Here is a 25,215-nt window from a genome sequence, read left to right as displayed (position 1 = left end):
GGCATATTGTTAAGCACCAGAGATTTGGTAATAGATTGTGGTTTGCACACCTCAAACACGTTCAGAAATGTAATTGATGTGAGGGATTTTATTTACAACACTTTAAGTGTAAATATATGTACATTAGGGGGATTTCTGTACATTCTGTAAGTGAAGTTGCATGGAAAAGGGGCTGTAACAGTCATTGTAACAAAGTAGGTGATGTACAAAAACAGTACTTTTAAATGGAATACTCCTGTACTACAGTTGTTAGCAAAATGTTATTTAAATTGACTAAAATACAGAGGAGAAACACACTGTATTCAGGCTATTACAACATTTAAATCTATTCACATTATTGCAAATCTAAAATTCCAAAATTATACCAGTTGACTTTTATTTATTTTGTTTTTCTCTACATATTTCATTCAGAGATTATTGAAAAGGTTGACACACAAGTGAGTTGAACTCAATCATCTATTCATAAAATAATAGCTAGAATACATATTAAGAGACCTGTAAGGCCTGTTCCACACAGAAACACACACACAGACACACTTAAATAGAATATCTAGAATGTTGCTGTTTTTTACATATTTTCAGGTAGTCAGGTAAAAAAACTATATTTTTGGATATGCACAACAGGAAAGTACAAGTGCTTATAAATACAGTACCGCTGCTGCATAATAAGTAGTATTACTAGTATTATCAAGTAAGTAACGCGGAGATGAGAAATAATTTAAATGTATGGGAAAAATACTCCTGAGTTGTTGGAAAAGCAGCTGTGTATTTTCTACACATCCTAAATATATTTTGCGTTATATTTGTTCACAATGAAGGTCATACTGATAACTATAGGACCGATTTTGGCATACAAGACTTTGTTCTTCTTAGTCTCGCATCGCAGAATACTAAAGTTGCATATTCAAAAGAGAAGGCACAAGTGGTCAGGCATGAGGCGTTTGTCATAGTGTGTGTGATTTTCTGTATATGTGTATATATGTGTGTGTACAGGTACATTTGTGCATGTGTGTTTGGGAGCATTAACGCATGTATGTGTGCATATCTGTATCTCTCCGTGTGTGTGTGTGCGTGTACGCGCGCGCGCGCGTGCGTGCGCGCGCGCGTGCGTGCGCGCGTGCGTGCGTGCGTGCGTGCGTGCGTGCGTGCGTGCGTGCGTGCGTGCGTGCGTGCGTGCGTGCGTGCGTGCGTGCGTGCGTGCGTGCGTGCGTGCGTGCGTGCGTGCGTGCGTGCGTGCGTGCGTGTGTGTGTGTGTGTGTGTGTATCTCTCCATGTGTGTGGCCGGTCAGCTGGGTGCCACCCGGGGTTCCATCTTGAGTGACAGCTCGTACAGGGTGTCCTCGTCCATCACCAGGCTCTTGTCCAGCAGGAACTGAGTGACCTGGAGAGCCCCCACAAAGGACAGAGAGAACACTGTAAGGACGACACGAGGAGCCAATGGGAAGCAAGGAACTTTCGTTCCTTGCAGTTTTTTGACCAATTTGATTTATATTCAGTTAATTATCAGACAACATCCAACGGCACTTAGTTCAGATGGCATGAGAACTAGGTTTCAGATACAGGTTCAGATACAGGCTATTAAGGAGAAGATAGGTGTTAGACAGTAGAGACAGGTCGTTAAGCAGCAGGTAGGGGTTGGACAGCACAAAGACAGGTCACTAAGGAGCAGGAAGGGGTTAGATGGTACAGAGACAGGTCATTAAGTAGCAGGTAGGGGTTAGATGGTACAGAGACAGGTCATTAAGTAGCAGGTAGGGGTTGAACAGTACAGAGATGGTCATTAAGGAGCAGGTAGGGGTTAGACAGTACAGAGAGTGTCATTAAGGAGCAGGTAGGGGTTAGACAGTACAGAGACGGTCATTAAGGAGCAGGTAGGGGTTAGACAGTACAGAGACGGTCATTAAGGAGCAGGTAGGGGTTAGACAGTACAGAGACGGTCATTAAGGAGCAGGTAGGGGTTAGACAGTACAGAGACGGTCATTAAGGAGCAGGTAGGGGTTAGACAGTACAGAGAGAGATCTTTAGGAGCAGGCCCTTTACCTTGGTCTGGTGTTCTATCCTGTAGGGGGCCTGCTGAAACTGGCGAATCTCTCGGATAATGTGGGAGATCTGGAGGAAGAGAGAGAAAATACAACAAATCATATATTCAATAGTTTGTGAATTACTTCATGTTCCTTAAAAAGATTGTCCTGCATTAATGATTGTCCTGTACATTTATAAGTTCAGCTATGTTGAATCCATGCTATGAAACACGGCCTGTGTTTGACTGTATTAAAACCTTTAGCAGGGATAGGTAGAACGTTTACCATCCTCATCTTAGAGAAGTTGACCAGACCCTCTGCGGTGAAGTTGGGGGTCCCTTCCTCGATGAACGCCAGGTCGGTGAGGTACATGCCCAAATATGGCACACACGGTGGGTTACAGCTGCAACACATTTTATAAATATATTTTTTTTTAACAAGGAATCAAATCAACAATCATAATATAAGTATATCATACTGAACAAACATTTGGCGGGTGATATTTACACATACTTTTTCAGGGTCTCTCGCAAATTCTTGAATCTTCCTTCTGACGACACTATTTTCTGTAGCCTGTCCATCAGGGACTTAGTCTGGAAGAACACAATAACACGGCCAGCAAAATCAATGAATTAAAGAAGTGTTTATTTCATCACACATTCCTCTGATAGTCTCACTATAAGAAGGATACTCTTTTTCTCCTTCTTCTTCCCTTCTTCTCCTCGGTCTGTACATTTTTTTAAGCAGCAAATGCGGTTCATGGGGTTAAAAGGATTTAGAACCAAGATGGTCGCTCAGTGAATAAGAGCCATCTGGGCTCTATTCCCATCCCCTGCTGGGCTCCCACCTGTCTGCAGACTTTGGCCCAGGTCTTCTTCAGCCTGTAGATGGCGGTGCGGTTCAGGGCCGAGGTGATCTCCAGCACGCCGTTGTAGTTGTTCAGACAGCGGCAGATGTCCGCCACCGCCAGCCACTTCTCGATGGCGCCGGCCCGCGAGCCCACGTCGGCGTTGGCCATGATCTGAGACGCCACCAGGTTACTCATCTGGAGACGGAGAGGAGGGCGGTTTGAAACCAAAGGGTCGATCTGAAAGTCCGTCTGTCTGTGGACGATTGCCTGCTCTCTGAAGTGTGTGCTGTGGTTTGTTTTTGGGGGACTGACGTTGTTGAAGTGCTGGCTGGTCTTCATGATGTACGGAGTTCTCTCCGTCTTGTCCACTTTCATCCAGCCCTGCCCGAGGAACTCCCTGCATGATAGAAAACACAACAACAACAAACATGAACAACAACCAGGCTTTATGGCGGTAGTTGGACATATTTATAAAACAAAACAACAAAAACAAATATGAATCACAGCTAGACTTACAGGCAGTAGTTGTTCATATTTAGAAAACAACAACAACAAACACATGACCAACGACTAGACTCTCAGGCAGTTGTTGAAAACATATTAGAATATAGAAAAAAACCACAACAACAAACATGAACGGCAACTTGACCTTCAGGCAGTGGTTGTGCATATTTAGTGTGTCATGTGCTCACTCGTAGGGGATGCCCCTGAACACGATGTGGTCCAGCAGGGTGATCTGCTCAGCCAGCTCCATGGCAGACAGAGACTCCAAACACTCTGCCTTCGGACTCTCTGCCTGTAAGCGCACGCACACGCACACACACACACACACACACACACACACACACACACACACACACACACACACAGCAACAGAAAAAAGTATAAAAAATAATTTATCATTAATTTAACATTGCTTAAAGAGACCCAATTTTACCATTCCCAAATCGATCTGCATGTGACTCCAAGATGTGTAACAGACATGTGTTCATCATACAGAAGGGTATACACTTCCACTTGTGATCTCACATAGGGGTAGATTTCCATTAAGATATGTATAGACATAGATATGTATAGACAAGTGTATATGTATAGACTAGTGCTTACTACTGCTTGTGACGTCACAAATGGGAGCGTCGATAACAGACCTATCGAATATAATCCCACTTTTGATGTCACATACGTATTGATTTCGATAGAGGTATGTGACATCACAGGTGGGAGTGTCCTCCCGGGGGAATGATAGATCTATCAATAATACATCAGAACAGGCCATCACACTTTTGATGTCACATAGGGATATATTTCGAAACGGTGTGTAGTGGATAATGAACCTCACATCTTGTGGTACAGGTTATCATTCAAATTCTTCTCTAAACACTTAGACTACAATACAGATCACCACTATGGACATTTGTGATTCAAATGACAAAACTACAATTACACAATAAAAAAAACACTACCTATGGTCATTTTCTTGCAGTATATCTCAAACAAAAAGTATTCTTACCACAATGAAGTGGAGCAGAGGACAGCTTTTCTGTTTCATAGGCAAGAAACAGAAAAACAATTGTTAAAATCTTTAATAAATCCGTAATAAATGAAAAATACTGCCAACAGGTCTTATGCTTGCAGATTCTGGAGACATAGCATGTTCTATCATAACAGAGACTAACCATTTGCAATATGTCCTCAATCTTCAGTTGTGATTCATCTTGTTCGTCTTGAGACAGAGCACTAAGATCAAAACAAACATTACAAGTAAAATACATGTTTACAAAAGCGCTATAGTGTGTGTGTGCACGCGTGCGTATGTGTGTGCGTGATTTTGTGTGTGTGTGCGTGTGTGCAAGCGCGTGCGTGTGTGTGGGTGTGTGTGCGTGTGTTTGTGTGTGTGTGCCTGTGCGTGTGCGTGCGTACGTGTGTGCGTGTTTTTGTGTGTGTGTGCGTGTGTATGTGCAAGCGTGTGTGTGTGTGTGTGTGCCTGTGCGTGTGTGTGTGTGTGTGTACGTGTGCCTGTGCCTCAGTATGTTGGTGGTAGCCTTCCTCTCCTGGGGCAGCAGGTCTGGGTCTCTTAACACCTCGTCCAGGAGAGAGACAACCCCCGACTTCAGATCACTGTTCATATCAAAGTCCTGATGAACACACACACACACACACACACACACACACACACACACACACACACACACACACACACACACACACACACACACACACACACACACACACACACACACACACACACACACACACACACACACACACACACAATTAGGATTCCAGCTGACAGTTGAACAGAAAAGTGAGGCGGGTGTGTGTTTGAGTCATTGTGTATGAATATATTTTTGTGTGCGTTTTAATTTATATTGATATTAGCGTGTGTTTGTCTTTATTGTATCTGTGTATATTTGTTTATACGTGTGTGTGTATGTGTGTGTGTGTGTGTGTGAGACTCCACCTGGGAGTGCTTGGAGACCCAGTGGCGCAGCACGTTGAGGACCCTGTTTGTGGCAGCCCGTCGTATCATGAACTCCTTGTCACACGTCCTCTCTGAGCTACACACTCCTACGACCACAACATCCAACATTTAGTCATTTAGCAGACGCTTCTTACAGGCAAACCATAAAGTAGACAATCAAGAACTACCAGAGGACCAACATTGAGGGAGTGCAGAGTAGCTATAGGAATCACTAACACAGGGATGAGACCACACTAATTCTGATGATCCTAACATGAGACCTCCTGAAATAGGACCGGGTGATCCTTTCTCCACTGACCAAGTTGTTTTAGAGGTTGAAAAAACACATTGATAGATGACATGGTCAAATGGTTAGTTCAAAGTAAACTTCTAACTAACGTAAACTAGCAGAGGGTCCTAGCTAAGAGCTATTCCTGAGGTTGCTTCCTATTGGCTGGGAGGGGCCCACGCACCTTGGGAGGGGCCATGACTAGCGGCGGCAGTGGCGATGGCGAAGGCGGAGGCCGGGGACACAGCGCAGCGAGAGTTCTCCCCTGAGGAGGAACACACACACACACACACACACACACACACACACACACACACACACACACACACACACACACACACACACACACACACACACACACACACACACACACACACACACACACACACACACACACACAGTTATTGTTTCCCTCAAACAAACATCTGTCTCTGTGTGTGTGTGTGTGTGTGTGTGTGTGTGTGTGTGTGTGTGTGTGTGTGTGTGTGTGTGTGTGTGTGTGTGTGTGTGTGTGTGTGTGTGTGTGTGTGTGTGTGTGTGTGTGTGTGTGTGTGTGTGTGTGTGTGTGTGCGTGTGTGTGTGTGTGTGTGTACGGTGTGTGTGTGTGTGCGTGTGGGTACCTGTCTGTCTGTAGCGCATGTGTCTGGAGGCGGAGGGAGAGCGGCAGGGAGACAGGTCCCCAGACTCGCTGGTTGCCGGGGACTCTGGGATGAACTTGTCCAGGGACACGGTCTCAAGGACAGCTGAGGGGAACATCCATTCATTAACCTCATGCTAAAACCCCACCAATAGCTGTGTTCACTGAGCAAAATAGCTTTACACAAAAAGCTGTGCACATATTATGAGGGATTTTTTTATGAGATTTTATAAAACAATTCTTGCCATTGATTTGAGAGAGGCCCAATATTCTCAATATCTTGAACCAAATGCATGCCACTAATATGTTTTATTATTGTCGTTGTTTACCACCGCCAAAATGGTTTACACCACTTATACCACAGGTACCAGCAATGATTGCTTACTTTGCACTGTTACATAATCAGCTGAAATTAAAATATTCTACTGCAGTGCTTTGAGCATATTTATTTTGCATCGTCGAGGAAAAATCTGGTCACTATGAGACTGTTGTTAATGTTGGATTTGTACTGTAATGATCCGGAACGGTTTGTTATTGACCAATCAGGATCAAGTATTTAACAATGCTGTGGGACATTGTGGTGTATTCGCTGCGTTTTATCCTGTTTTCTATATTAAATTTGTCGTTTTTGGTTCGCTCCGCTTCCCGTCCGCCGTCTAACCCCGTCCCTGCCCCTCGCCCCGGCCGGCCCTCCAGCGGTCGCCCGGGGTCTCGGCGTCCGTACCCCGGCGGATGCTGCGCCGCAGCTTCCCACAGAAGGCGTCCATCCTGGGCAGCTCCCCGCTCACGTCCTCCCCGGGGGGGTCCGGCGAGCCGGGCGCCCTGCTCAGCTCCAGCAGGGCCTTGGTGGGCGGGGGGGAGGAGGGGGGGACCGCCTGCAGGGGGAAGCCGGGGCAGCGGGTGGCGGTGGGGGGCGGCGAGGAGCAGAAGCCGGCGGGGGGCCGGGGGGAGCCGGGCGGGGGGGAGGAGACGGCGGGGAAGTGGGTGGAGGTGGGGGAGCTGGCGGCGGAGGAGGAGGGCGTGGGGGAGTGGTCGGCCCCCCAGGCCTTGGCCCCGCCTCCGACGGGGGAGTTGAGGGACTGCTTGCGGGAGCTGACGGGGGAGGAGCTCCAGGTGGGGATGGAGAGGGGCGGGGGGGAGGAGAACTTGCGGGACAGCCTCGGGGACTTGGTGTTCAGGGTGTCGCCCCCCCACGCGCCCTGGTTGGTGGCGAAGAACAGCTCCAGAGACCTGAGGAGAGGGGTCCAGCCGGAGGTCACAGCTAGCAGTAGTGGTAGCGGAAACGGTCATGCCTCTTTCTCACCACCAGGTGTGACGGTGAGCAGCCATTCAAAGCCATTTCAAAATCAGATGCGGGTATCCACCCATCATACCCCTGGGTGGACCCTCCCACTTGGGATGACACTGTAGGGTCGATTATGAATTGGCTAACTGCCAATCAAACAGGGGCCCTTCAAGCTAGTGTTCCGTGATGGGTATTATATGCTTGATGGGATGGGAGTGTGTTGAAGTGAATATGAATTTAAATTAAAAAACATATAAAAAAGCAACAGAGGACAACAGGTGAAGAAGGTCGTTGTTGGATGATTGCATTTTGTCATGCTCACTCAGACTTGTTCTAGGCTTCACTTTGAAGTGGCTTTGAATAAAAGATGATTGATTCAATGTAATGTAATTGGTATAATTATTCCCTAAACACTACTACTGCTACAGTATTTACTTGGACTGGTCCAGAGCGAGCTGCGTTATCTTCAGACTGTAGTCTGGACTGATGGATGTGATGGACAGGCGGTCGGACGAATGATACTGCACCCTGAGGTAAGATGCAGGCAGTGATTGGACGATGGAAGGGGCGGAAGAGCAGGAAGTGGAAAACATGTGGAAGTGGATGAAGAGAAAATGAGAACATAGGATGAAAGTCTTTGACCAATGAAAATGGATAAACGCATGATAGTGAAACAACACTCAAATATCGATGGATGGCAATGTCTCGAATGTCCAAGGCTACTTGAATGAAAAGTGAAAGAAACCGTACTGATAATTGATCATTTTTTTATCAAACTTTGCTTGATGGGCGATCACCACCACAACGTGCCTTGCAGCCACAGGCTACTCACGAGAAAAGGGAAAGAACCCTTATCGCTAACATCGATCGATACTGATCGAATACCAATCGTTTGACTCAACAACAATGTACATGTCTTAGGGCCACAGGCTACTCACATAAAATGACATCATCAATGATATTGAACAATATTGATCCAACATCAATCCACATAATCGCGTCAGCGTACCTGATGCAGATGTCTACAGAACCGACCCACTGATTGATGGTCAACAACACCCTCCAGCTCTAGGGCTGAACGATCAATCGAATCAAACCGAAATCGCGATGTAATAGAACACGATATGCATATTGCAAGGGCTCGATTTTTTTTTGGGGTGGGGGGGATTTGTTACTGTTACTGACTGCAGATCAGTAAGTTTCGTATTTATTTAGCTTTTACAATTCAATAGTTAAATAAAGATGTTACAATATCAATTCATGCATCAATTCATCTCAACACATACGCCTGGCCTAAAGGTTTATGTGTTGACTGCTTCCATTGTTGTTTCGTCACACAATAGACTGATTTATGCTTGTTTAGTGAATAATACAGAACATAACATACTTTAAAGAGGAGAAGAAGTCGCATACTACAACGCTATCGCAATACTGGCCTTAATACTCTCAACCAGTACCTGACGGGGATGGAGGTGAAGGGCTTCTTGTAGATGTCGGCCAGCTTGTCGATGACCACGGCGGCGGAGGTGAAGATGCGGTAGGTGTGCAGGAAGGTGTTGAGGAAGTCGATGGACAGGAAGCGCAGGTCGGTGAGCCGCTCCAGCAGGCGCTCCACGCTGGCGTAGCGGATCTGCGGCACCTTGCACGAGTTGAGCGTCTTGCTGAAGCAGATGTCCACGTCGTCCTTATGGAGCCTGACGTCTGACCTGTAGAGGGGGGCGAAGAGAGGTTAAAGGGGCTGGAGGGGAGGTCTAAGAGCTTTGATTTTGGTACAACTTGGTACAACTGGCACACACAAACTGGCACACACAAAAGACACACACAATGTGTGTGTCTTTATGGTGAAACATTAGGCTCTTACTTGATCATATGAGGCACACTGACTTTGGAGTTCTCCTCAAACACGCTGGTCATGAGGCCGTTGCATCGGATGTTGTCTATACACTACACGGTATGAATACATAGAGAATCATATAGTACACAGTAGAAATACATAGAGGTAGAGAATCATATAGTACACAATAGAAATGAATAGAGGGAGAGAATCATATAGTACACAGTAGAAATGTATAGAGAGAGACAGAGAATCATATACAGTACACAGTAGGGCTGGGCGATTAATCGAAGAACAGCTGGATACATATCTGTACATAATTTTAGATATGAACGTTTTCTTTTTGACCATTTTGGGTATTTTTTTAAAACAAAATTTCAAAAGTTCGCAGTTACAAAAAAAATTGGGAGAGACATGCTGAATAAATACATGAAGTTTCTAAATTCAAAAATAATCGTGATTATGATTTTTTCCATAATCGAGCAGCCCTATTACACAGTGACAATACATAGAGAAAGATAGACAATCATATAGACCAAACCTCTAACAAAACACTAACGAGTCATTCATCTAAGGTGTAAGCTCCCTATACTTATTATTTCCTGTTCATTTGAATGAGACTACCTGACTGATGTCACTGGTCCAGGCAGCCTTCTCCTGTCTCGAAGGAGCCAATAGGACGGCAGAGAAAGACGGACCTTCTGTCGGCTCCACCACAACCTTGAACTCCAGGTGATTGGAGCCCTGCCCCGCTGCGTTGACTGGAGAACATATCACACAATGTTTACGTTCTGTGTTCAAGGTGTAGTGTGTGGAATTGAGTGGCAACTAACGGAACAGACTTGGCAGACATGGAATAATATATTCAGAACCAGGTTTTGAGCTGAGTAACTATGTTCCTCAGCTAAATAAAACCACAGATGTCTTGGGGGAGTAGGAGTGCCGGTACTCACAGTCCTCATCGCTGGCGTCCACCTCCTCGATGAGTGTGCACTCTATCAGGGACAAGGTTCCTCCTTGCTGTTTAGGGGGGGGGGGGGGGGTCACAGGGGTCAGAGGTTAAACCTCGAATTTTGGTATTTGTATGTTGTCACAAATGGTTGTCCCTTATGTTTCCCTTGGTTGCAATATTGCTTAATTCTTAAAGCTTTTTGTTTGTTTGAAGCCGTTCTGTTTTTGTAGCGGTTTCCGTCTGTTAACATTTTTGTGTGTTTGATTTCACCATGGAAGCGGTTCGTAACTTTTGTTTTGAAAAGTGATATAGAAATAAAGTCTATCATTATTATCTATCCATCAACATCCTTGCCAATATTATTAACGTCACGTAATAATCGTCATGAGGATGATACGATCAATTGTTCTCATCATCCTCATCATCCCATAATCCTCATCATCCTCTTCATCATCCTTTCATAACCATCATCATCGTCCTCATCATCACCATCGCTAGCGTCGGCGGGCGGCTGACCTTGAGCAGGTGGAGCTTCCCCCCAGACGAGCGGGTGCATATGAGGAGGTGCTTGGTGAACAGGAAGCACTGCCTCTCCCCTTCCTTCCTGAGGGACAGCGAGCCCAGCCGCACCTTGCTGAGCACCCCCCGCTCGCTGCTGGACGGCAGCTGGATCAGAGAGCCTGGAGGGGGGGGGGGGGGGGGGGGGGGGGGTTCAATCAGCCTCATGAGACCCTCAGCATCTCCCACCTTCACATCCTGACGCTCTCTGCAGCCCAAACATTACCAAGGGTGACCGAAAGGCTGAAGGGAGGGAGATTCAGTTGCCGCTGCGTGTACCATGTCTAGGGAAGCTGTGACTATTGGAACGCGGCCGCTGTGTGCACCTTGTCTAGGGAAGGTGTGACTATTGGAACGCGGCCGCTGTGTGCACCTTGTCTAGGGAAGGTGTGACTATTGGAACGCGGCCGCTGTGTGTACCATGTCTAGGGAAGGTGTGACTATTGGAACGCGGCCGCTGTGTGTACCTTGTCTGACGAAGGTCTGGCTACTGGAACGCGGCCGCTGTGTGTACCATGTCTAGGGAAGGTGTGACTATTGGAACGCGGCCGCTGTGTGTACCTTGTCTGACGAAGGTCTGGCTATTGGAACGCGGCCGCGGTGTGTACCTTGTCTGACGAAGGTCTGGCTGGTGTCCAGCAGGAAGTCGCAGCCCTCTACGATCATCCTCTCGATGGCCAGGTTCTTGCGGATGTTCTCCGTGTCGCTGACCTCGTCGTGCATCATCCTGAAACACAAACGCCGTCCGACTCAGCCCGCCTGCTCCTCATTCCCCAATGGAGGTCACAGTACAGGAAAACACCTTAATCCTGGCCCCAACGGGCCCCCCCCCCCCCCCCCAACACCCCAATTGAACACAAAAGACCCATCCTACGGGCATTCAAATGATCAATTTGTATGTAATTGTGATTTTGTTATATTCGTCATTACGTTAAATGGAGAAGGAGTATTCTGTTGTGCTTTTTAACAATGACAGTAAAGCACCTCACGTCTTGCATGTCCTGGAATATGAGGAACGGTTCTAGAGACAGTGGGAACGGGGCTACTCGGTCGGAGACAGAATGCAGCGGGCTCGTACTTTGAGAGCTCCTCTAGTTTGGACTTGGCGAACTCCAGGCTCTTGCGCTCCACGTGCTCGTGGGGCGTGTGGGCCAGCAGCTCGTGGAGGGTGATGATGTAGCGGGGGATCTGATCGTGAGAGGATATCAAATATCAAAATAAAACGATAATAAAATGAGTGCATGCATAAGAACACACCATCGACACAATGCGCTGTTGAATGTGTTATGTAAGGTATGAGTGATACATTGATGAATACAAAAAGACATAATATGTTGATGAATAATACAGTGTATTTATGTAGCACTTTATCAAGGATTTAAATCATGAAGTATTTATAGAGTTATGAGTTATTTACAAAGTACTCAGAAATGTGCCTCAAAATATTAACTTTGAAAATGAATAATTAAATAGCACATAAATAATTTGAAATGATTATACAGCAAAAAAAACACAAATCACAGATTGAGGCCTGGGGCAAGGTCCTATTGATGTAGGGGTGGGGTAGGTGAGGTAGGACTCCAGTGTAACTGAACCTTGGGGTAGCTCTCCAGTGTGTGTGTGTGTGTGTGTGTGTGTGTGTGTGTGTGTGTGTGTGTGTGTGTGTGTGTGTGTGTGTGTGTGTGTGTGTGTGTGTGTGTGTGTGTGTGTGTGTGTGTGTGTGTGTGTGTGTGTGTGTGTGTGTGTGTGTGTGTGTGTGCGTGCACGTGTTTGTACCTGGAACATGGGGTAGCTCTCCAGCGTGTGTGTGTGTCTGTGCGTGTGTGCGTGTGCGTGTGCGTGTGCGTGCGTGTGCGTGCGTGCTTGCGTGCGTGCGTGTGTTTGCGTGTGTACCTGGAACATGGGGTAGGTGAGGTAGGTCTCCAGCATGCGGCCCTCACAGGCCGCGTTGGCCTCATACTGCTTCAGCAGCTTGTCAAAGTCCCGGTTCTGCTTGCAGTTGGCCAGCACCTGCAGGCTGTACTGGTGGTTCCTCACAAACTCCTGGTAGATGTTCAGCATGGGCAGCAGGATGTCAAACAGGTCCGCTGAACAAACAGAGGAAAAACACTATCAATATCCACTGTGTGAATCGACTTGGTTCATATACAGAAGTACTCTACTGGCACACTGTGGTCATTCAAAACCCACACCAGAAACCATTGACGCAAATCATTCAAACACACACCTCAAAGTCAACACCTCTACAGCTGTTCATGCCATCAGAAGACTTGGGGAAGGGTTAGCTCTAGATGTAATGCATTTAACCCTGCAGTTGCCAAATGACCTCTATCTCCTGTGTCTATGGCCGTCCAATCAAAAGCTTGGCTGGTCCTTGTAATGTAACCCGCTGTGAGGGCATTTGGGTTTGGTAAGGGGAGCTCACCCAGCACCAGCGTGGGCCAGTTGGCTATCCTGGCTTGGAGGCCCTGGTGGAAGATCTCATGGAGGAACATGATGGTCTCACTGAAACAAACAAAACACAACAAATACTACATTGTGTGGAGCTCTTGTATACATATTCAGAATACACACACACACACACACACACACACACACACACACACACACACACACACACACACACACACACACACACACACACACACACACACACACACACACACACACACACACACACGATCTTCCCTATGAACTGTTCAAGATTATGAATGATCTGGTATACCCAGTAAATACATTTATTAAAAGATTAATACATCTTTTTTATATGACATTTTGATATTTTCTTTCTCTCTTAATTCTTGTCACTTTATCTTATCTGTTTCTATCATACATACAATGATCTGATACAATGATCTGTATGCTTTATAAGACATAAGATATATATCTTGTATATCTTTTATCTCTTGAAGGAATCTCATTCATCCTTGCTACTACGCTCTACCTCGACTTCTGCTACTGCGCTTGACCCCCCTAAACCCATCGTATCTTACATCTGTATTCTCCGTCTACTTATTGAAGAAAAAGCTGTATAAATATAAATGACGTAGCAACTGTAGAAGAAGATGCTGCAGTATATGTGGGCTAGTAACTGTGGTAGTACCTACTTGTACCAGCACATCTATATATCTATCTATCCATCTATCTTTTATTTATTTATTCAGCATTTCTCTCGGAAAAAAAACCTTTGCAACTGATGACTTTGAAATTTCCCCTCTCTCTTTCTCCTTATTTTGCCAGCCGATAGCCAGGGGCCTTCGCTCGGCCTCCTCCACTTCTTGATTAGCTCTCTCTCTCTCTCTCTCTCTCTCTCTCTCTCTCTCTCTCTCTCTCTCTCTCTCTCTCTCTCTCTCTCTCTCTCTCTCTCTCTCTCTCTCTCTCTCTCTCTCTCTCTCTCTCTCTCTCTCTCTCTCTCTCTCTCTCTCTCTCTCTCTCTCTCTCTCTCTCTCTCTCTCTCTCTCTCTCTCTCTCTCTCTCTCTCTCTCTCTCCCCCAGCCCTAGTACCTGTTGAGGAAGATGCTGCTGACGTCGTCGTGGCTGATGGGGGGCTTCTTGGAGCTGGCGGCCATCCTCAGGGGCCTCAGGAAGCAGTTGACCAGGATGGAGAGCTGGTGCACGTACTCAGTCTCCGCCTCCACCATGTTGAACACGATGTGGTTCCTCTTGCGCATGCTCTCGGCGTGCGGCGAGCTGATGTAGTCCTGCACGATCAGCTTCCACTTCCTGCGGCACAGCCAGCCCCTCATGAAGCTCTGAACCTGGGGAGGGACAGCACATACAGCCTGTCAGTGGCCTGCCTGTCTGTCTGTCTGTCAACCTGGGGGAGGGACAGCACATACAGTCTGTCAGTGGCCTGTCTGTCTGTCTGTCAACCTGGGGAGGGACAGCACATACAGTCTGTCAGTGACCTGTCTGTCTGTCTGTCAACCTGGGGAGGGACAGCACATACAGTCTGTCAGTGGCCTGTCTGTCTGTCTGTCAACCTGGGGGAGGGACAGCACATACAGCCTGTCAGTGGCCTGTCTGTCTGTCTGTCTGTATCTCTGTCTGTACCTAGGGGGGGGACACCACATACAGCCTGTCAGTGACCTGTCTGTCTGTCTGTCTGTCTGTCTGTCTGTCTGTCTGTCTGTCTGTCTGTCTGTCTGTCTGTCTGTCTGTCTGTCTGTCTGTCTGTCTGTCTGTCTGTCTGTCTGTCTGTCCATCTTTCTGTCTGTCTGACTGTTTGTCTGTCTGTCTACTCCACCTATCCCTCTGTCTGTCTGGAAGTCTGGGCCATCTCTGAGCAGTTATTAACCTTTTTGATCTTTTTGATATCAGGGTCCTCTTCTTGGTTATTCTGGTACGGTCGCAACCTCTCCTTGGATTTGTTCAACACCAACACCTAAAACACAATCCATGCATCAGTAAAGTTGGATAGATTATTAGTGTATACAGGACACAGTTCATGTGAGTATAGTGTGTGTGAGTATAGTGCATGTGATGATACAGTCTATGTGACTATAGTCCGTTTCACCTAAACATATATATACAGAGTATGCAAGTACAGCACACGTGACCACAGAGGTTGTAGTGGTAGTGTGCGTCTGTGAGTAGCGCGCTGTGGTCTGAGCGGGGGGGACCTCCTGACCTCCGACTTCAGCCTCTCTATCTCCGTCTCCTGGTCCTCCAGCTGTGTGCGCAGCTGATTGGCCGCCACCTTCTCCATCTCCATGATTTGCACCAGGTGGATGTACTTCTGCATCAGCACCTCCCGCTCCACCATGACGTCCGAGTAGCTGGAGGCACCGGCAGGACCGGGATGGGGGAGAGACGATAGATGGGGACAGGATGGACATCAGATGTTTACGTCATTATTTATGACGTTTGAAAGGTATGGAAGGATGGATGGATAGCGGAGAGATTGGGAGACAGAGGAAGGAAAAAGAAGGAAGAAAGAAAGAGAGATAAAGTTAGGGGGAGAGGGCAGAGATAAGGATAGATTAAGAGAATAGAGAGCTATAGATGGAGAGAGAATAGTGGGTGTGTGTGTGTGTGTGTGTGTGTGTGTGTGTGTGTGTGTGTGTGTGTGTGTGTGTGTGTGTGTGTGTGTGTGTGTGTGTGTGTGTGTGTGTGTGTGTGTGTGTGTGTGTGTGTGTGTGTGTGTGTGTATTAAGAAACAGAATAGAGAGAGAGAGATAAAGAAGGAGAGTAGAGAGAGAGATAAAGAAGGAGAGTAGAGAAAGAGATAAAGAAGGAGAGTAGTGAGAGAGATAAAGAAGGAGAGTAGTGAGAGAGATAAAGAAGGAGAGTAGTGAGAGAGATAAAGAAGGAGAGTAGTGAGAGAGATAAAGAAGGAGAGTAGTGAGAGAGATAAAGAAGGAGAGTAGAGAAAGAGATAAAGAAGGAGAGTAGTGAGAGAGATAAAGAAGGAGAGTAGTGAGAGAGATAAAGAAGGAGAGTAGTGAGAGAGATAAAGAAGGAGAGTAGAGAGAGAGATAAAGAAGGAGAGTAGAGAGAGAGATAAAGAAGGAAAGTAGTGAGAGAGATAAAGAAGGAGAGCAGTGAGAGACGGAGAGAGAGAATGGAGGTCAGACTGAATGCTAGGCTTAACTCTGATGTAATCAGTGCAGTACTAGAGCATCAGAATGTGACCTAAATGTGAACTCAGCATATGAACACACGCACACAGGCACGCAAACACACACGTATAAATCATTACATAGTGCTTGGGTCTTTAAGGAGGAATACAATTGCTGACATTATAAACCTTTGACCAATGAAAGGATATAATTACCAGCCTATCCCTTTGGAAACATAAGAGTACATGTCATCTACCCAAATAATCTTGGCGGTTAAACTCAGAGCATATCTCATCATATATTTGTTGTGATGCACTACCTCAGAAGAATTGGCCTACCACTTCTAAAATATGTAATAAACAAATTATTTAGTTATTTTTCCAATGACTATTTTGCAATGTCCAGTTGTTGTTGTTTTTTGAATGCTTGGTTTCCCCATTTTGAATGTTACCCTACACTTGTTATATTATTTGGTATAATAGGCATCTCCTACATCAGGGCGCTAGTCACTTTTTAACTCTGGACTCAAAATTCAGTGAGTCCATGGGACCCAACCGGAATAGCCAGTCCTTTCATTAAAATAAAAAGGTAACACTAAGCAATAAGGCTACATTTATTAATAATTTGTTAACAATAGGTCCTGCTGTAATAAACAATATTATATAGTATTAGCATAAGGGTTAGGGTTAGGGTTAAGGTTAGGGTAAGTGAGTTAGGGTTAACCCTTACCAAATTAAATTATGGATATATGAATTGCTTAGTAACATGAACACCGCAACCTTAATTAACATGAACACCATAATTAAATGATTGAACTGATAATTAACTTAGTTAATTTAGTTAATTTTTAGTAAATGGAGTCTCCAGCGGTAGTCAAGCTGCGCCCAACCTCAAACTGGAACATGACCCACTTTGGCTTCTGACGCGCAGTTTGACAACAAACAGTGTCCTGACCAACTTTTTTCTTAAAAGGAGTGTTACCTGGCCTGCTGGATGCACTCCACCCAGTCTGTACACTCCGTCTCCTCCTCTGCCCGCAGCTCCAGAGGCTTCTGTCCATCATGACCAAACACCACCAGGAAGTAGTGCTACGGTGGGAGATAAATATCGAAATAGAAACATAAGGATACAAGTCATGGATGTATTCCCATTCAACAAGCCACTACACATGTGACAACACTGAGAAGAAGCATATTGCCATTTAAACCACAGGTTAATAAATCCAGCGTTGACCTTATACTTACACACAAGCTGTGCATATTTCATCCCCGGTTCTTCTTCTAAGGGTTATCAAGGTGTGCATTATGCATAATAAATTGTCTGATGCATTATGCAATGGAGTTAATATCTGTCCCTGCAACAACGCTGAAAGACAATTCCCAAAGTGATGCATGCACTTCAAACATGTTATTTAAAAATCCTTTACACAAGCATGCATTTATTCATCACATCTTTAAAGGGTTTCCCCGTTTCACCACCATAGTAACACCTTGACAGACGCTCCCCCTTGGGATGTCACAACCGGAGGGTCATTTAACTTGACTAATTTAACTTGAGAGGATTAACTGCCAAAATACCTAATTCATTCGATAAAGCGTGTGCTTATAATGAACAGATATCACCAGGAACAACAATGAGAGTCGTGGTCAACCCACGGACCGCCGGCCGCTATCAGACTGTGTGAGCGAGGCTTAAGGGCTTGTGTGTGGAACTGCTGGCATGCGTGCCAGCATATATGTAGGTGCGTGTGTGTGTGTGTGTGTGCGTGTGCTTGGTTACTGCGTGTGCATGTGTGCGTGTGTGTTGATAGTGGGGCAGCAGGGCTTATGTAACCACCAGGGCTGTACGGTGGAGCTCCTTGCACTACTAAAGCAGCTTCCCCGCCGCGGGGCTGCTAAGCGCTAACGACTAGCGATGACAGAGGAAGACAGGGCTCACAGCCTCGGCCGGACCCTGGGTCCCCTAGCGTCCAGCCACTGGTATTCTACCACCAAGACCGGGCACGTGTCTAAATATCAGAAGCTTCTATTGGTCCAGCCTGACCTTATTTGTTGAGACTTAGTAATAAATTGCATGTCAACGTATAATTGCACAGTCAACACTTCATCAGGTTCATCACTTGTATTTGGATGTAACATTTTGTACAGATGTTTACATTACTGTATTGTCGTTCATTATTATTAATATTACTATTAGGGGTTTTGTTGTGAGCAGCTGTACACACTTAAGTTCCCCTTGTGATGAATAAAGTACTTTTATATTTGTATTTATATTTGTCTATCTACCAATCTATCTGTCTTTCCATGTCTCTAGCGGCTGACTGAACATATGGTTTGCAACTCTCTAAATCTCTCAAGATAAACTGATCATATTGTATCTAACTCGCTGGGTCTCTACGGATAGAGAAAGAACCCATAGGATCAGTCTATGTCTGTACCGATGCTCCTACTGGTTCTAACTATGACTGTACAGATAGCCTGATCCTATTGAATCTCATCCTTTATCTCTAGAAATGGACGGATCTTATTGGTTATAACTCTTGTCTCCACGGATAGACTGATCATATTGGTTCTAACTATCTGTTTACAGATAAACTGATCCTATTGGTTCTTACTTTCAAAAAGACTGATCCTATTGGTTCTAACTCGCAGAAAGACTGAACCTTTTGGTCATGGAACCCTTATATTCCTCATCCAGGCAGTGAACTGAGAACCGGGCCGACAGACTTGCAGATTATCATTTAGGTTTTTCAAAATGCTGTTGCTCAAGTGATTTCTTTCCTGAATGGATTGAAAACATGTTTATTTTGGATTATCCTTATTGCAACATTGAATAATAAATAATATTAATAACACACACACACATGTTCCTGACACAAATTGTCACTTCTCCAAATAGCGTTACACAGGAACCCGATAGCATTTAGGAATACCATCGATTTGTTACCAGATTTAACTATTAAATCTTTTGGAAGCCCCCAATCCCGCTCTCCATCTTAAAACTGTTTTGAACATTATGTGCAAAACACCTCTCTGTCATATGTCTCAGGTGGGATTATGAAAAGCTGGAGCATGGGTTGACCACTAGTTATGAACAGGCTTATCATAACAAATAAATAATACATAATTAAATGCACATCTTAACTAGTGGGTTTATTTTGGAGTCAAATTTACTCTTTGAAGGTTTTCATTTTAGAGCGAAGTCTTCGAGAAAAATAGGGATCACATTTCAGAGGATAGAGATCAAAGATGGATTTAGAGAGCCATTCCATCTTTGTCAATAGTCCCAGTTACTCAATCAGCTATTAAGGTAGCTAGAGACTCATGCATTCACAGTCACACAGGAAGGTACTAATATACATGGGGCGATGTCCTGTCAAGCAAACCTGAACTGTAGCTTAAACTGACATACTAGGCTGTCAAGCTAGGCTTACATTCAGCCTATGTTTTTAAAAATTGTGTACATTTATATGAGTCTGATGAACTAGTGTGCCTATTCACAAGCCACAATAATTAAAACAAACAAAAATAGGCCACTATCAAAGTTAATACAACCATTGTATTAATAACTCAGAATTTTTTTAGTTGCTTACTAGCATTAGTAAAAAAAAAAGTAGTCTGATATACAGGCTGCTACTTAAAAATGTTTAGCCTGCTATTAAGCTGATCATGACAGCAAATGTGAAATAAGTACGCTTCTGTAGGTTCAGTCTAGACAGCTCAAATGACTGGGCGGGTTTTCCCTGTTTAGGTATCCCATCCCAAGGGTGGTCAGAACACCGGCCCTGACCAATAGGGTTCCAGAGTTAGGGGCCATGTCTCATAGGAGTTTTTTTCATGTTGTTTTTACAGAATCAGCTCCCATGGGGGTTCTTATTACATACGGATAGAGCGGAGACATATGCAGCACATGTGTACCTCTATTAAATTCCACACACATTCGCACACATACACATATTTATATTACTTCTTTGAATATGCAAGGTTTTACTTAGGTGCAGTGTTCAGATAATAAAATATGCATACTGCTGCGTGACAATCCCCCTTGAAGTGACGATTTCTTCATGGCCCCTCAACAGCTTGGTACAAGCTAAAGGCGATGCTAGCTTGTTGTTGCGTTGTGTATGTCCAGACGGTGGCAGTTGGTCTTTGGCTATAGCCCATGTTCTGCTGTTCATTACCATAATACAACATAGCAAACCAAATATTGACATTATGTTTGCGAAATACTATATATGTATGCATTCATGTATTTTTCAATTCGTGTATACTATGTTTACATTTAACAACATATGCTAAAACCAACAAATAATATATAACTTGGCCATGTCATGAGTGAGTGAGTGAATGAGTGATTGAGTGAGTTAATGAGTAATTGAGCATGTGTTTGAGTATGAGTGAGCAAGAGTATGAGTGACTTTGAGTGAGTGGAAGAGTGAGTGTTTGAGTGAGTAAGTGACTGAGTGAGTGAAGAAGTGGTTTGCGTTATGTGTTTGAGGGAGTTGTCAGTGTCTACACTTGGGTTCCCCTCCCATTGTAAGCCGTGAAAAATGTAAATCAAAACATTCAACCATAGCAAGCTAAAGAAGGCCTAAGAGTAGAGTACCAGACCTGAATAGCAAATATTAGGTTAACTGCAGATAGTCCTACAAATATGATCTATCTATTTATATGCGTATAACAAATTACCATAAACATTTAAGTACACATTGAGCAGATCGATCAAACAGAAAAACTGAGGATTGTTGTAGTAGATTTACTTTCTATAATGATAGTGTATTGCTTTGTATTTATATGACTTATTATGTTGCTGTTGTTTTTGTTGATTGCTGAAATCAACAATAACATTTTTTGCTGATACTAAGGACCCTGTAAACAGGGTCAACCTGGATCCAGATTGATGGACACCAGATCTAGACCCGATAGAGGCTACACTTGCCTGCTGCTGCAGTTTATCCACGGGATCCTTGCTGACGGAGGAGGACACTTTGGGCGCGGGAGATCTCTCGCACGTGCATCCCTCGAGCAGGTATATCCCCGAGGGTCGCGTGCTCTGGTCGTTTTCGAAGTAGAAGAGCAGGTTCTGGTAGAGGGCGAAGAACTTGTCGCTCCAGCGGCTGTTCTCGGTCGTCTTCTTGCTCAGGACGCCTCGCTTGGAGCCCTCTTTCCGCGCGACCACCGACAGATAGAGAGCGTGCCCCTCGTTGTAACGCACGCTCTTCTGCATTTTACGGTTATCTACCTTTTTCTGTGCGTCTTGAGTCGAAAGAGCGACCAGAGAAGCATTACATCTACTGTCCAATTCTTGAGGGATCCCGTTTACTACTAATAGCAAGGTGTCGGTGATGGAGCGCGCGTCACACGAGCAAATCACTCCCAAAACAGAGGCGGCTAGCCGAGGTATCCATGATCCAAAGTTTGACAAAGTAGTAGCTTACCTTTTAGCTTGAAAGCGCGCTCATGGACTGCTACAACTGGCGACGTCGAGAGAGGAGGGCCATACATAAAAACGTACGTTTTGCTATGGTTGGCAATCTAAAACCAAAAAAGATTCAGACAACAGACGGTGATAACGGAATCACAACCGAGATCACCGTTAATCGGCTTTGACACCGACTTAAAGAGACAGGTCACTCAAATGCCAGTAGCGCTGTCTTGTCTTACAGTGTGGGATGCAGTCTTTATGGACATTTGTGACGTTGGCTAGTTGCTCTTCAGTCAAACTAACTTCTCCAAATAATTTGCGTACAACCCCCTGTAGGAGACCAACTATTAATACACCAAATTTAATACCTCGTGCATGACCATACGTATTCCAGTGTGAGCGGATATAACTGGCACACAGTGTACACACACACACACACACACACACACACACACACACACACACACACACACACACACACACACACACACACACACACACACACACACACACACACACACACACACACACACACACACACACAAATTACTTCACTTGGTATATTACCAAAGCAATAACATAATCTCTATAAAACGGGATTGTTTTGACTTGCTTCGAGCTATGAACACAAACAAAAATAACTAAACTAAAAAAATAACTTGTATCATGGCTTCGATAGTTCTTCATGCATCGTGTTTGTCTGGTGTTTGGGTACCCTGGTCGACAATAAAGCATAACCAATAGCTCCTGGATTAGACAGGGGGACAATGAGTGAGTTTTGATGTGCTTGGCAGGTTCTGTACTGGGTCGAGTTCCAGCAGGTGGCCTTGGGTGGCACATGCCCCCCACATAAATATTACTGGAACCCTTTGAGTTCCGCATTTTGTGGTCTGGTGCTACTATGGGCCAAACTTTCTTAAAGAGTCACTTGAAACCTAGCATCTTGTTTTCTATTAGTCAATTGTGAGTGTTATGATTAGATAATGTTTATATTGTGGTTGTTAATTATCCCACACATTTATATTTATTTATCATCTTTAACTGATAGAGTGCATTGATTTTTGCTGTAGCCTATGTATTTCAACCGATTTTGTAAGAGCAGTTGAGTTTGTAGTAGTTATGGAACTGTTTCATTCCATCTCCTGGCGACATGTCGATGATTAGCATTAAATTATTATTTTTTTTTAGAACACTCTTAGCTTAAGGACAAAGAACTGTCTTTGAGTGTCACCAAAATAAATATATTGCACTTAATGTGCAAGAAGAAATAAAACATGTGTAAAATCATTCACAAATGATTTTTTTACAGTGGTGATAATAACTTTAATGTGCTGTTCTCTGAGAAGTTGACCTGGTATTCAGGCGGGTGTGAGGCTTTTGCAGGCTTTCATAATGGAGCTCTTGTCGTATGTCAATATCGCCAGCAAGGGATTAGGCGGGATTACTAGTCGCCTACTGTATGTCTGCTACTCCCAAAATAACTCCCTCATAAATCCTTAAAATGACTCACAATCGTATTGACTGTCGCATTGTGTACATCAATTAATGTATACGTAAACACAGAAAAACAAGTCCTAAACGTAAAGCCCCCTAGTCCTAAACGTGAGCCCGTTACATCTGCATGTACTTTTTCACCAGTCTCTCTCTTCAACACCCTGGTGTCACATGAGCTTCTTCATCTCTTTTCCGGTTTACAGAGTACTATCCTCCCTGGTATCTGAGTCAACCATCTCTTATTAGGATGCTCTAATTAGGATGCTCCAATTAACACAAGCCAGGGGTGGAATGATTCAGACTGTCTGCCGTAAACAAAACACGTCAGGACAGGAATTGGACATCTTGAACATGGAACGGGCCATTTCTGGTCTCTGGTGTGTATCAGCACCATGGACAGCAACTATGGAACCCCACTTTTCAGACGTGTTCCATGAGCACTTCAGCTCCAACAGAACATGCAACTGCTCCGCTAAGCTACTACATCTTTAATGAAAATGAGTCCTTTATTAGTGGTAGGTCTAATATTGTCTTTCTGTGCTATTCTTTTTTGGAAATGGTAGGCCGTTCTTAAATTCTTAGTTTAAGTGTTTTTAGATCATTTAATTAATAAAATGATAGTAGGCGTGCACAGGAAATGTAAAACAAGTCTATCCTAAGAATCATATTCTTCTCTATTGCTGAGACAGAAGAAACTGAATAATTTCTTTCAGATCCTAAAAACGGGATGGCAGCTATGGAATGACTTGATGATAGTGACACCTGGTGTACGACCATGACACTTCATGGCATACAACTTGTTACTATGGATACGATCTGTAAAAGAAGACCATGCAAGATAACGTTTCATGATCCTGTAAGATTGAAAAAAAAAAACAGGCTTATGTAGTAAGAATTATGAAGTAAGAAAGTAATAGTATGTGTAGTGTCTATTATTATATAGTCTATTTCGGAAATTCCACTTACACATAATAATTTTTCAAGGTACAAGTGAATACAAAACGTATGAATTAAGTGTACATTGCTATGTGATGTCCATTAACCAACAATCAGTCGATCAGTCAGATGGACGGAACCCTATTTCAACCATTCATACACACACACACACACACACACACACACACACACACACACACACACACACACACACACACACACACACACACACACACACACACACACACACACACACACACACACACACACACACACACACACACACACACACACACACGAATGGTTTCTGACGGTAAAATATGTTTTTTTCCCCGTCATTCCATTTCCATGGCGGTTGTCATAGAGATGGCATTGATAAAAAGAAAAAGGTTTTTTTTTTCTTACTTCCTGTGCCACTTTGCTAAATGCACTTGTTTTCATGAACATTTTTGGTTATATTTTATCACAATTTTCATTAAAGGAAAAATACATGCAGGATTTTTGTATGCATTTGTGTGTGTAATAGCGTTTCACTTTTGTGTGTGTGTGTGTGTGTTTGTGTGTGAAAACGTTTCACTTTTGTTGAAGTGTTTATGCGTGCGCGTATGTGTTCTGGAGGTCTCTCTCCTGCTGCTAAGCTACGGACTCATTGTTTCTCAGACCACAGCGATGACACATTTATGTGTCTCTCTCTCATTCTCTCTCTCTATGGCTCTCTCTCTCCACTCTCATTCGTGCAAGAAATCAAAAAAAAAGCGGCATAGGGACTGAGAGAGAGAGAGAGAGAGAGAGAGAGAGAGAGAGAGAGAGAGAGAGAGAGAGAGAGAGAGAGAGAGAGAGAGAGAGAGAGAGAGAGAGAGAGAGAGAGAGAGAGAGAGAGAGAGAGAGAGAGAGAGAGAGAGAGAGAGAGAGA

General features: G+C 44.5%; 1 protein-coding gene across 2 annotated transcripts; it reads right to left on the bottom strand.

Moving 5' to 3' along the window:
- Positions 1–1,285: 1,285 nt before the first annotated feature.
- Positions 1,286–22,046, bottom strand: rasgrf2a (Ras protein-specific guanine nucleotide-releasing factor 2a). 2 transcript variants are annotated; one of them, XM_056578590.1, is made up of 28 exons: positions 21,387–22,046; positions 17,430–17,536; positions 15,518–15,665; positions 15,185–15,271; positions 14,392–14,645; positions 13,313–13,392; positions 12,781–12,974; positions 11,966–12,075; positions 11,496–11,614; positions 10,846–11,009; positions 10,331–10,397; positions 10,002–10,138; positions 9,405–9,487; positions 9,001–9,249; positions 7,263–7,488; positions 6,983–7,133; positions 6,215–6,364; positions 5,806–5,886; positions 5,333–5,439; positions 4,894–5,006; positions 4,548–4,608; positions 3,564–3,667; positions 3,184–3,268; positions 2,869–3,066; positions 2,535–2,614; positions 2,307–2,424; positions 2,041–2,109; positions 1,286–1,381 (listed from the first exon to the last, which is right to left on the bottom strand). In XM_056578590.1, the coding sequence occupies exons 1-28, from the start codon at positions 21,672–21,674 to the stop codon at positions 1,286–1,288; spliced, it is 3,726 nt and encodes a 1,241-aa protein (XP_056434565.1). In that variant the 5' UTR covers positions 21,675–22,046. The 2 variants fall into 2 exon arrangements, with proteins under 2 accessions (XP_056434565.1, XP_056434564.1); XM_056578589.1 differs by having other exon boundaries at positions 5,806–5,895; positions 6,239–6,364; positions 6,983–7,488.
- Positions 22,047–25,215: the final 3,169 nt, after the last annotated feature.

Source organism: Gadus chalcogrammus, chromosome 19 (assembly GCF_026213295.1).
Source record: "Gadus chalcogrammus isolate NIFS_2021 chromosome 19, NIFS_Gcha_1.0, whole genome shotgun sequence".
In the NCBI taxonomy this organism is placed as follows: Eukaryota; Metazoa; Chordata; class Actinopteri; order Gadiformes; family Gadidae; genus Gadus; species Gadus chalcogrammus.
The sequence above is the reverse complement of the archived record's forward strand: the minus strand, read 5'-3'. Positions and strand labels throughout refer to the sequence as shown.

Coding starts and splice junctions, on each gene's coding strand:
- rasgrf2a (XM_056578589.1), bottom strand. CDS start 21,674: ATGCAGAAGAGCGTGCGTTACAACGAGGGGCACGCTCTCTATCTGTCG. Junction 6,365..6,982: donor GCGGCGCAGCATCCGCCGGG/GTACGGACGCCG, acceptor TGTTCCCCTCAG/CTGTCCTTGAGACCGTGTCC. Junction 5,007..5,332: donor GGGTCTCCAAGCACTCCCAG/GTGGAGTCTCAC, acceptor TGTGTTCATCAG/GACTTTGATATGAACAGTGA.